This window comes from Balaenoptera acutorostrata, chromosome 15 (assembly GCF_949987535.1).
Source record: "Balaenoptera acutorostrata chromosome 15, mBalAcu1.1, whole genome shotgun sequence".
In the NCBI taxonomy this organism is placed as follows: Eukaryota; Metazoa; Chordata; class Mammalia; order Artiodactyla; family Balaenopteridae; genus Balaenoptera; species Balaenoptera acutorostrata.
In genome coordinates this window covers 71,270,533-71,283,321 of record NC_080078.1, presented here as the reverse complement: position 1 = coordinate 71,283,321, position 12,789 = coordinate 71,270,533, and the positions used below count along the sequence as shown (strand labels likewise).

At 44.7% G+C, this 12,789-nt stretch overlaps 1 protein-coding gene across 4 annotated transcripts in view; it reads left to right on the top strand.

The window, feature by feature from the left end:
- The window catches only part of CHD6 (chromodomain helicase DNA binding protein 6), a 211,379-nt gene that overhangs the window by 167,053 nt on the left and 31,537 nt on the right, over window positions 1-12,789 (top strand). For all 4 annotated transcript variants that reach the window (XM_057528676.1, XM_057528677.1, XM_057528678.1 and 1 more), the window contains 3 exons: window positions 1,288-1,391; window positions 7,200-7,329; window positions 9,000-9,060. In XM_057528676.1, coding sequence (XP_057384659.1) covers window positions 1,288-1,391; window positions 7,200-7,329; window positions 9,000-9,060 — 295 coding nt within the window. The remainder of the gene's footprint in view (window positions 1-1,287; window positions 1,392-7,199; window positions 7,330-8,999; window positions 9,061-12,789) is intronic.

Below are 12,789 nucleotides of genomic sequence, written 5' to 3'. Positions count from 1 at the left end.
GTGTTACTGGGCAGAAGTAACGTATCTGAATTTACTCATCCAGGTCATGTGCTTTCTTAGATGCATAGATGCAGGGAAGTTAGTAGAACGTGGAGCGAGTAGGTCCATTGCCCAGCCCCTTCCCCCGCTTCCCTCCTTCCCTCTGCTTTCCTCTGTCTTAGCTCTCACTGGTCCCGTGCAGGTTAAATGCCTTATTGTGCAGAAAGCGCCATGAGGAATGAATCACAGCTCACCCCCAAAAAGTTGTTCAGCCCGCAGCACCACGCAGGCAGAGCAGTGGGCCCTGAGGTGGAGCCAGATAGGAGCACTGCCTGGAGAGGTGGGGGCCAGGGAGCCCCATCCCCACACGGAGAGCTGGGCCTGGCAAGGGGCAGGCAGCCCCGTGTCACAGCAAGAAGAACCTGACGGAAGAAGAAACTTCAACGTTGCAGAGGCACCATCCCAGGCAGCTGGGAGGTGGGAGGGAAGAGCCATCCACATGGATGTTCTCCCCCAAACCCCAGAGCCTTCAAAAGAGTAAGGACGGTGCTCAGACAAGTAAAGCCAGTCAGCTAAGGGTCCATGTGAGCTCTCAGAACATGGACAGAAACTCAGAGAGGGGCTGATGCCTCCATGTCTGCTCTCTGGGGTGAGCTGTGTGCATCCCTTTGGCCAGAAGTTTTACCCAGCGGACCGTTAGCAGACCCTCACCAGGAAGCACCTCTTGCTGTGGCTGGTAGCCTCTGAAGGGCTCCCTTCATACCCCGCGTGTAGCAGTGCAGGCTAGCTTGTTCTCGAATAGTGCTTGCGGTCTCCAGAGGTCGCATCCAGATGATTTGGGCACTTTGCAGCATTTGATCCTGTATGAATTCAGACACCTGAATGCATGTATCACGTACGAAGTCAGAAGGGGTGTTCTGCCTTCACATAACCAACCTATTGCTGGCTTTTGCCGCGGTTGTCAACCGAAGAGACACATTAGAACCATCTGACACGTGTAGAGCCCACAGCCCAACCCCAGGCTGGCTGGCTGTGCGTTCTCCACGAGGTGCTCTCAGATTCTGCATCATTCAGTCTGAGTGGAGCCTGAACACCAAGTACATCTGCTGATGTAGCTCCCTGTGTAAACCAGGGGCAGAGCCCTGGTTAAGATATCTTGGCCCCCAGCTATCTGAGTCCTCTCATTTGTTGTTACTTCTAAGCGTGCAGCTCGGGATGTGGCTTAGTACAAGGGTTCAGGCCGGGAGCTCTTGTGTTGTTTTCTGTCTGTGTTGAAGGCACTCTGAGTCCACGCCCTTCCTTCCACAGGGAGCTGGACGTTCCTCTGCCCGACATCGACTACGTGGAGATCCCAGTGGATTGGTGGGGTGCCGAGGCCGACAAGTCGCTTCTGATTGGCGTGTTCAAACATGGTGAGTATTTCAGTGAATATTTTCTCTTTCCTGAAAAATTCCATAGGCCTGTTGCATGTCTCTCTTAGAAAGTAGAGCCTCACCTCTGTCCTCTCAGAAATTTGGCCGGATGAATGTGTGAGTCATGAAAATATAGCAAATGTAAGTATCAGTGAGGCACTTTGAAAGGGTGGCCACAAGGGCTTTGTTCAGTGTGTATCTTCCTCACTCGCCTCACCGCACCATTGTGCGTGGGATTGTTCACTCGTACAGTCCCAGCCTCTGGCCCAGTGCCTGTCACGTGGTAGGCCCCAGGGTTTCTTGAGTAAAGCAGTAAATAAATGGGGGAAATGTTAGGTTTTAGCATGTCACATGCATGCAGAATTCTAAGGTCATTCTAGCTAATCTACATATTCCTAGTGTGTATTTTTTGCCCTATTGGTATAAAAATTCAAGAACAGTAGATGGCATAAACATCTTTTTTTTTTAAATGTGGTAACCTAGAGACCAAAGGGGACTGAGAGAGGTTTTTGAATAGCTTGGAAAAACTGAAATAAATGTCCTGTTTCTTCATTTCTGGCCTTGTTCTAACTACCTGCCCTTGCTTTCAGCCAACTGTTAAAATGAATAATGAAAGTCCCAGATAATATCCTCTGTAATGTGCCTAATACACACCTTCCCTGCCAGGTGAATTAGCCAAAATTTTGAACTGGAGAGCAGGGGTTAAAGTGGGAAGGGTTAGGTGTACTTGGCTTTCACTGCCAGCTCTGCCACTGACTAAATGTGTGACCTTGGGCAAGTCATAAACTTCTCTGACCTATTTCCTCACCTGTACACTGGGGAGAGTATCAAGACAACCTACCTGGAGAGTTTGAAGATTAAATGAGACAGTGTAGGTGGGCGGCCTAGTGCCCACATGTGCTTAGTGCATAACAGGTGCTTGGCGCTGTTCACTGTCACTTATTCCTCTGCCTTTGGAAGGTTAACTGTCTTTCTAACACACGCCCTATGAGTAGAATTCTTCAACATTTGCAGGCCAACCTGCAATATTTACGTAACAACCATGCGTGTACCTATTTTAATGAAGAATCCCTTCAAAACGTAGATTCTGGTGTTACAGATGCAGGCTTTGGGAGGCTCTGTTGAGAGCCCTTTATCAAACCACTGGGGAAAGGGAGTCAGAATCAAGATGGCAGAGCAGGAATGCCCTGAGCTCACCTCCTCCCACGGGCACATGGGAATTACACCTGCTCACAGAGTAGCTGTCTCTGAGAATGACCTGAGGACCAGCAGAAAAGAGGTTCCCCAGATGAAGACGTAAAGGAGGAGCCAGCACAAGATGGGGAGGAGAGGCGGAGGTGCAGTCTAGCCTGGGACCCACACCCCCGGGTTGGTGACCCACAAGCATCAGAGGACAGCAAAGCATGAGTGTGGACGAGGATGTGGAGAAAAGGAACCTCTGTGTACTTTCGATAGGACTGTACATTTGTGCAGCCACTCTGGAAAACAGCATGGAGGTTCCTCAAAAAATTAAAAACGGAATTACCATCCAGTCCAGCAACTCCGCTTCTGTATATTTACCCGAAGAAAACAAATACACTCATCCAAAAAGATATGTTCATTGCATCATTATTTACAGTAGGCAAGATATGGAAGCAGCCTAAGTGTCCATCAGTGGATGAATGGATATGGATATCCATATGAATGGATGTGGTGTGTATATATACAATGAAACATTATTTGAGCATAAAGAAGAATGAAATCTCACCATATGCAACAACACGGATGGACCTAGAGAGCAATATGCCAAGTAAAATAAGTCAGGCAGAGAAAGACAGGTGCTACATGACCTCACTTTATATGTGGAAACTAAAAATCAAAACAAATGAACAAACAAAACAGGTGCTTATAGATACGGAGAGCAAAATGGTGGTTGCCAGAAGGGAGGGAAGTGGGTTGGTGGGCAAAATAGGTAAAGGGGATTAAGAGATACAAACTTCTATTTATAAAATAAGTCACAAAGAATATGGTCAGTAATCCTGTATTAGCTTTGTATGGGGACAGATAGTTACTAGACTTATTGTGGTGATCATTTCATAATGTATTGAAATGTCCAGTTATTCTGTTGTGCACCTGCAACTAACATAATATTGTACATCAGCTATAACTCAATTAAAATTTTTTTTTTTTTTAAAGGATTTTCTTATTTATTTATTTATTTATTTATTTTTGGCTGTGTTGGGTCTTCGGTTCGTGCGAGGGCTTTCTCCAGTTGCGGCAAGCGGGGGCCACTCTTCATCGCGGTGCGGGGACCGCTCTTCATCGCGGTGCACGGGCCTTTCTCTATCGCGGCCCCTCCCGTCGCGGGGCACAGGCTCCAGACGCGCAGGCTCAGCAATTGTGGCTCACGGGCCCAGCTGCTCCGTGGCATGTGGGATCTTCCCAGACCAGGGCTCGAACCCGTGTCCCCTGCATTAGCAGGCAGATTCTCAACCACTGCGCCACCAGGGAAGCCCCCAATTAAAATTTTTAAAACCACTGAGGTTAGGCTAAAGCGATGCTGTCCACTAGAAGTACTACTGGTGACGGAAATATCCTGTTTCTGCGCTGTCCTCTACGGATGCCGCTCGCCGCGTGTGGCTGTTGAGCACTTGAAATGTTACTAATACAACTGAGCAACTGTATTTTTAATTTTACGTAATTTTAATTAGTTCAAATTTCATTAGCCATATGTGGCTCCTCTGCTGGACAGTGCAGGGCTAGAAATCAGCTCTGAAATGAGAAGAGGAACCATGTGACCTCTCCGTGAAGCACAACGAACCAGTCTCTTATCAGAAATGGTAGAGTCAATCTGATGATATCTAAGGTTACTTCCAAATCTAAAATTCTTCTGCTCAGTGAAGCAGCTTGCAGGGTTGCAAGTTAATAATTCCTAAGTGTTTCCTGGGCATGCCTGTGAGACTTGAAGATGGTGCATCACCCATTCCGTTCAGGTTCTCCCAGTTGAGTGAGCTCTGGTATTCAGGGTCAGAGGTGGGGGGCAGGTGCCGGGGAGGTGATGCACGCAGTGCCTGAAGTACCTGGTGTAATGTGATGAGCTTAGCAGACACGCTGTAAAGATGGGGAAGACTTAGCCTCTGTACCCAGTGCTGGGGGACTGGTGTTAAGCCACACATGCAGACTGGCTCACTCTTGGATGGGACCAGACCCGTGAAGTTGGACAGTGACACTGGAGTCAAACCTAGGCTGGATTGGACAGATGCCTGTGCTTGGCTCCATCCTCCTTGGCGTCTTGCGTCGTCCAGATCAGATCCTGCTCCTGGCGGGGTGCTGGTCAGCCCCCAGCAGACATTCTGTGGGCCTAGGCTCAGACCTGTCCTCACCTGGGTAACACACCTCATCACCCCACGGAACAGCCCTCTCCACAGGATAACCAAACCCACACAACGTGTCTTACCCGGTGACAAACTCCCAGGTACCCAGCAGCCGATGGAGATGTGGTATTTTCAGAGAGCCAAGCTGTCTGGTGTTTACTTTTCAAGGTTCTATCAGGAGCTCTCTCTGCCTTGCCTCCCTGCCCTGGAGACATAGTATGAGCTGTAGAGCTGCAGCCATTTTCTTTGTTAAGAAATACACAGCTGTTCATTGTCCAAGGTTTTGTGGATCTTCTACTACCCCCCAGACATAGCCTGCTGCGACCCTGCTTAGATCAGAAGACCAAAGCCCCGGTTGCATCTCCGAGCTGACCACTGTGGAAGAACTGGCTGGAGCTTCCGCTTACAGCAAGAAGGGCCCTGCAGCCAGTCTGTTCTGAATGATGCTCTTGACCGCATTAAGAAATGGCAGCCGCCCCTCTAGGGCAGCCTGGATTTATGAAATACTCATCAGGCTATGGATTTTAGTATTTCTGTTCATATTCTCATAGAGGAACTTCTAGACTAAGTGGAGAAAGGCAAGCAGCCTATGCCGCCTGTTGCTCTACTATTTATGTCTTTGTGTTGCTATTACAGCTCCTACTACTCTCTGTTAGGACAGTTGTTAGGGTTTTCTAGGGAACTGGGTCAATCACTCTTCCTCGCCTCCAGCTTCATAGCTGGTTGAGAAATAGAAATGCCGAATTTGTCTAGACTTCAGGCCTGCACATGACAAGAAGAAGTCTGCAGAGCAGAGACTCAGCCAGGTAGTAGGCACCTGGAGGGACCAGCCTGCTTCAAGCCCTGTCCAGCGCAGCATGCGTGAGGGCAGGACCCTCATGGACAGTTAACCTCCCTCCATGATAAAGGGTCAGAGGAGGAAGCTTTCACCACCTCAGCTATGAGATAAAGCATCCCTCTTTTCCTGGGGAGGGGGCAGATAGAGATGATGGCAGGCACGTCCTCAAGAGAGCAGGAGCATGAAGGGCATTTCTGTTGTGATGTGAGCTGAGGCAGACCCTGGGGAGAGGGTGAGAATGGTTCTTCCTACAGTGATTATTGGAAGAGAGTCTGGGCCAAACTGACACATCCAGTCAGCGGTTTGTTGAGTGTGTACAGTGCCAGGCCCTGTGCCAGGTACTGAATGTATAATGATGAGTAAAAACAGATACAGATTCTGTCCCTGGGGAGCCCGCAGTCTCATGAGAGAGGCTTACGGTAATCAAACAATTGCCCTAAGGAATAAGTGAATAAGGAAGAACGTAAGGCACCAGTTTCTCCTGCCATATGCCTCTTGCAGGCAGCACCTGTCATGGAGATGGCAGAAATGTCACTTTGAATTAAAAGATACAAGTACCTGCAGCTCCTCAGACAAAAAGTACCAGGTGCTGCCTACACGTGAGGGCTAGAACAGTGTCAACAGTGATATCAGAACAAAAACCAATATAGAAGGGAAATACCCAACAGAGTAAAATCAAGTGTGTTACTAGCAGCCAAGCCGGTACTCATTTTAGTACAGCATCTTACATCACCTGTGATGGAGTCTCTCTGTACATACTACAGAGCTAGAAATTGACTTAGTTAGGGGCAACATGGAAAGGGTTTTGATGATCATGAAGGAGTTTCCCCCAAAATAGTTCGATATGACATTAGCTGTGACCAAATACTCCTGTCTCATTATAGGATTACATTAGATACAATAAAATAACAAATTGTCGTGCATGGCATTATCAAATTAAAAGGGATATTTTTTCATTGTTTTGCCTTCTGTCTGAGGTCTCTATTCTGGATCAGAAATCCTCCATCTGTTTTTGACTCTGGGGATATGGTGAGAGGCAGTTCCAAAGCCCTGGCCAGTAGATTAGTATTTCATACTGAGTTTGTGAATATAGAGGGAACGGGTCTGTTTTAATCCAATCGACAATCACAGTAGTCCTCTTTATATTTCATCCTTTGCATCCATTACTTTGCTCAGCTTCCCTTTCTAACACATGGGATAAAATTGGACCATAAGAAAACTAGGCCTGTTCATGAGATGACAAGATAATAGGGTGTCCAGAGTTGGGGGGTTGGTGAGGGGAAGAAATTGCAAAACCAGCTTGCCTGATTCCCTTGCTGTCCAAAAGACGCAAACAAGTGGGAATTTTATCTGTATCTTGTGTGTCTTCACGGACACAAAATATTACATCAGCTTTGATTTTGGGGCAAGCACTACTTCCTCAAAGGTGTCCACTTTAGCACAAGGATCTTGCCCTGACAGGAAATCTTACAGGATCTGGTTATTTTTAAATCAGTATTTCTTTGTTTGTTTGTTTTGCTTTTTATTTAATAAGGGAAACAAAATGACTGTCTAGGGCGCAAGGCAGATCTTGTGAGTTCTGACATGACCTCGTTGTTCCTCATTACCCCTGATCAGGTTACGAGAGGTACAATGCCATGAGAGCAGACCCAGCACTTTGCTTCCTGGAGAAGGTTGGGATGCCAGACGAGAAGTCCCTTTCTGCAGAGCAGGGTGTTACAGATGGGACCTCAGACATTCCCGAAAGGTGAGAAGCTTCATGGGCCAACCACAGTGTGACTTGTCGCGCCACGAATCTCTGACCGCATACATCCAGCACGCTAATAGTCTCTTCCTCATGGTCTGGCATCTCCCTTAAACCTGAACTGCCTTCCAAAATTGCTGCTTTGGTTACATCCTACGATGCCTCAGGCTTTTCCCTTGAATCCCAGACACTTTGAACCAAATACCAGTTCCTGTCCTTCCTGAGTTCCCCAAGCTGCCCGCCATCCTGCCTACTCCTTAATCAGGCTCGTCTGGTCAGAGGATTCTCAAGGAAGAATTCAGACCTCTCATAACTTCTCATACTTGGCAGAAAGTTCAGAAGCGGTACAGCAAGTTCAGGCTTCCTGACCTTGAAGTGCCTCAGATGAAATTCCAGTGTTATTTAAAGATTTCATGGTCCGTGAGTAAGGTGGACTTAGGAGCCACTGCTTGATGGCCATGGCATTCAGGTCTTGTCACTGGGTTGTGTGCAAAAACATATGGAAGCATCCCCTTTGTCGAGTTTTAATTACTTTGGCCATAACTCCAAAATGTGTAAATTCATAGGAAAGCTAAATAGCGAAAAGCTGTGGTTTTCATCTATATATATTTGGAAAAAATCGCATATATCTCTTAGCTTGTGTTTGGTAAGCTTTTGACCTGATCTTCCCCCCAAAAGTAGCATTTCCTAGGGCCATGGGCAAGCCTGGACATGAGGGTACACAATGCCAGGCCCCCTAACCATGTGCTAAGGCTGAGAAAAGGATGAAATGCATTTTCCATCTGTCCTTAGCTCCTGATGAACACCCTAGCTATCATAACATTCTCTGCCCCAAAGATAATAAAGATGCATTCAGAGAGATACTAACAAATGCCCAAAGGACCAGTGGTGTTAATGTTCGGCACACGGGGTCAGAGAAAACACCACCTGGGGGAGGTACCCGAATGTGGCTTACAGCTTATATCTTTGGGGGTGGCTGTTCTTTCTGTGGTTAAGCAATGAAGGTAGGAGGCTCCTTCTGCCCCCAGGACCTGACCAACAGAGAGAAGAATATTTGAGACAGGAATCCTTCAAAGTTGATTTTACCAGGGATCGTGAAAAACAGGTAGGCATCAGCAATAGTTAAGCTCACAAGGGAGACGACATTAGGCAGCTAATCTAGGGGCGAGCAGCTGATGGTCCGGAGGGCAGTGTCCTTCCTCAGCAGGCAGAGCAGAGCTCCCTTTCAAGGAATTGACGGCTGCTAGACATGAGGAGCGATTCTGCATCCGTGGCATCCTACTGTGGGATCTGGGGGTCAGCACATCAGGACTCTTAGTTTGCATGGCTCTCAGCCTCTAGACTCTGTTCTTTTATCAAAGCCGCTTATTCAGACAGTTCTTGATGGGCAGTAATTACCTTTTTAAAGATAGCATCATTGTTGAATAGCCGGCCTCTGAACTTGCCTGAGTAGATCATGAGTCTCGTGCTAAAGTCTCATTTGAGTGGAAGTCGTTCCTTGTAGAAATTGTAACACTGGAAAAACCAAGATTTTGCGGCCTGTGGGGAAAGGGATCTACTAATGTTCTCTTTGGTCAGTGATTCTGGGGGATTTTCATGCAAGCATCCTAGTTGCAAAATAGCTCCTAGGTGGTGTGTGATGCTTTTTATTTTTATTTTTTAATTTTATTTAGAGGCAACACAGATAAAGAAGACAATACAGAAGACAAAGTAGATGGCCTCCAGAAACAAATGGTGAGTCAAATGTGCTGTGTTTGTAATCCACATGATCTTTAATATCAAGAGAGAAATCCCCATCTTGGTATATTGGTCTTTGGGAACTTGATTGCATTGCTGCAGTTGCATTGCATTTTCCCCAACATTTTATTGTAAAAATCGTCAACTCACAGACTGCGTTGCCCATTTATTCTAATGAAACTTTTGCTTTTGAGGTGACTGTAGATTTTAGATGGAATTGTAAGATACAATACAGGGTGATCCGATGTACCTTTTATCCAGTTTCCCACCAGGGGGACATCTTGCAAAACTATGATACAATATCACAGGCAGGATGCTGACATTGATAGAATCGAGATACAGGACATTGCCACGACCACAGAGATCCATCATGTTGCCCTTTTATAGCCACATCTACATCCCTTGTACCTTCACCTCTTTTTTAATCCCTAGCAACCACTAACCTATTCTCCACTTTTGTAGTTTTGTCATGTTAAGAATATTATATAAATGGAGTCATACAGTATGTAACCTTTGGGGCTTGGCTTTTGTCACTCAACATAATTCCCTGTAGGTTGATCCAGATTGTTGTGTGTAATGATAATTCATTCCTTTTTATCACTGAGTAGTATTTCACCCTTCATCCATTGAAAAACATCTGGGTTGTTTCCAGTTTTTCACTATTGCAAGTACCTCTGTAAACATCTGCATACAGATTTTGTGTGAACTTACATTTCCATTTCTCTGGGGTAAATGTCCAGGAGTATAATTGCTGAGTCATGTAGTAGTTATATATTTAATATTTTCAAGAAACTGACAAGCTGTTTTCTAGAGTGGCTGTACCATTTTACATTCCCACCAGTGATGTATGAATGATCCACTTTCTCCTCATCTTCACTGGCTTTTGGTGTTGACACTAATTTTTATTTATTTATTTGTTTGTTTGTTTGTTTATTTTCGGCTGCGTTGGGTCTTCGTTGCTGCGCGCAGGCTTTCTCTAGTTGCGGCGAGCAGGGGCTACTCTTCGTTGTGGTGTGTGGGCTTCTCATTGTGTTGGCTTCTCTTTGTTGCAGAGCACGGGCTCTAGGCACGCGGGCTTCAGTAGTTGTGGCACACAGGCTCAGTAGTTGTGGCTCGTGGGCTCTAGAGCGCAGGCTCAGTAGTTGTGGCACATGGGCTTAGTTGCTCCACGGCATGTGGGATCTTCCCAGACCAGGGCTTGAACCCGTGTCCCCTGCATTGGCAGGCGGATTCTTAACCACTGCACCGCCAGGGAAGTCCCTGTTCCTTAATGCTGTTCAAATATGGCCTATGGAAAACTCCTCAAGTTGGCTCCTGAGTTCTTTTGACATGATTCAGTCAAATATGGAAAGGAGGAAAACTATGAAAAATTCATACATATACATATACATATATCCCCTCTTATTTAGATTTCCTTCACATTTAGGTCACCACAGAGCACTGAGTAGAGTTCCCTGTGCTATACAGTATGTTCTCATTAGTTATCTATTATATACATAGTAGTGTATATGTGTCAATCCCAACCTCCCAATTCATCCCACCCCTCCCTTCTCTACCCTTGGTATCCATAAGTTTGTTCTCTACACGTGTGTCTCTATTTCTGCTTTGCAGATAAGTTAATCTGTACCATTTTTCTAGATTCCACATATAAGCGTTAATATACAATGTTTGTTTTTCTCTTTCTGACTTACTTCCTTTTGGATGACAGTCTCTAGGTCTATCCACATCTCTGCAAATGGCACTATTTCATTCCCTTTTTATGGCTGAGTAATATTCCATTGTATATATGTACCACATCTTCTTTATCCATTCCTCTGTAGATGGACATTTAGGTTGCTTCCATGTCCTGGCTGTTGTAAATAGTGTTGCAAGGAACATTGGGGTGCGTGTATCTTTTTTAATTATAATTTTCTCTGGGTATATGCCCAGGTGTGGGATTGCTGGGTCATATGGTAGTTCTATTTTTAGTTTTTTGAGGAACCTCCATACTGTTCTCCATAGTGGCTGTATCAATTTACATTCCCAGCAACAGTTTAGGAGGGTTCCCTTTCGCCACACCCTCTCCAGCATTTACTGTTTGTAGATTTTTTGATGATGGCCATTCTGACTGGTGTGAGATGCTCAACATCACTAATTTTTAGAGAAAAACAAATCAAAACTACAGTGAGGTATCATCTTGTTATCCTTTTGATATCTGCAGAATTTGTAATGCTATTCCCTGTTTCATTCCTATATTAGTAATTTGTGTCTTCTTTTTTTCTTATTATTCTTGCTAGAAATTTGTCTGCTTTATCTTTTTAAAGAATTGGAACTTTGTTTCATTGAGTTTTCTGTTTTCTATTTTAAATTTCATTGATTTCTGCTCCTTATTATTCTTTTCCTTCCGGTTTTGTGTTGTGTTTTTTTTTTTTTTTTGGCTGTGCTGGGTCTTCGTTGCTGCACACGGACTTTCTCTAGTTGCAGTGAGTGGGGACTACTCTTCGTTGCGGTGTGTGGCTTCTTATTGCAGTGGCTTCTCTTGTTGCAGAGCACAGACTCTAGGCACACAGGCGTCAGTAGTTGTGGCATACGGGCTCAGTAGTTGTGGCTCATGGGCTCCAGAGCGCAGGCTCAGTAGTTGTGGTGCACGGGCTTAGTTGCTCTGCAGCATGTGGGATCTTCCCAGACCAGGGCTCGAACCTGTGTCCCCTGCGTTGGCAGGCGGGTTCTTAACCACTGTGCCACCAGGGAAGCCCCTCTGTTCTATTTTCCTCTTTTTCTAGATATTTGGGGTGGGAGCTTAGATTACTGATTTGAGACTTTTGGACTTATTTAATGTATGCATTCAGTGCTATAAATTTCCCTCTCAGCATTACTTTAGCTAGGTCCCACGATTTTTACTATTTATTATAATCGTAAAATTTGTTGTATTTTCATTTTCATTCAATTAATTTTTTTCCCTTGAGACTTTTTCTTTGGCCCATGGATTATCAGATGTGTGTTATTTAATTTCCAAGTATTTGGAGATTGTCCTATAATCTTTCTGGTTTTTATTTCTAGTTTGATTCCATTGTGCTCAGAGAATACACTCTATTATTTCAGTGGTTTTAAATTTGTTAAGTTATTTTTGTGGCCCAGGATACGGTCTCTCTTGGTATATGTTGCATGGGCACTTGAAAAATATGTGTATTGTGCTGTTGTTGGGCAGAGTGCTGCATAAATGTCAACTCAGTCCTGTTAGTTGATAGTGTTGAGTTCTTCTGTATTCTTGCTGATTTTCTCTCTAGTTGTTGAGAGAGGAGTATTGAAGTCTCCAACTATAATTATGGATTTGTGTATTTTTCCTTTCAATTCTATCAGTTTTTGCCTCACGTGTTTTGCAGCTCTGTTGTCTGGTGCATACACATTTAGGATATGTCGTCTTGGTGGGTTCACTCTGCTATCAATGTATAATGTCCCTGCTTGTGTCTGATAGTTTTTTTTTTGCTCTGAAGTGTACTTTATCTGATATTAATATAGCTACTTCTGGTTTCCTTTGATTAACATTTGCATGATATAACTTTTTCCATCCTTTTACTTTCAACCTGCCTATTTGAAATGAGTTTTCTATAGACAGTATTTAGTCAGGTTATATTTTTTAATGCACTCTGTCTTTTTTTTTTTTTTTTTTTTTAATATTTTTTTTAAGGATTTTCTTATTTATTTATTTATTTATTTATTTATTTATTTATTATTTTTGGCTGTGTT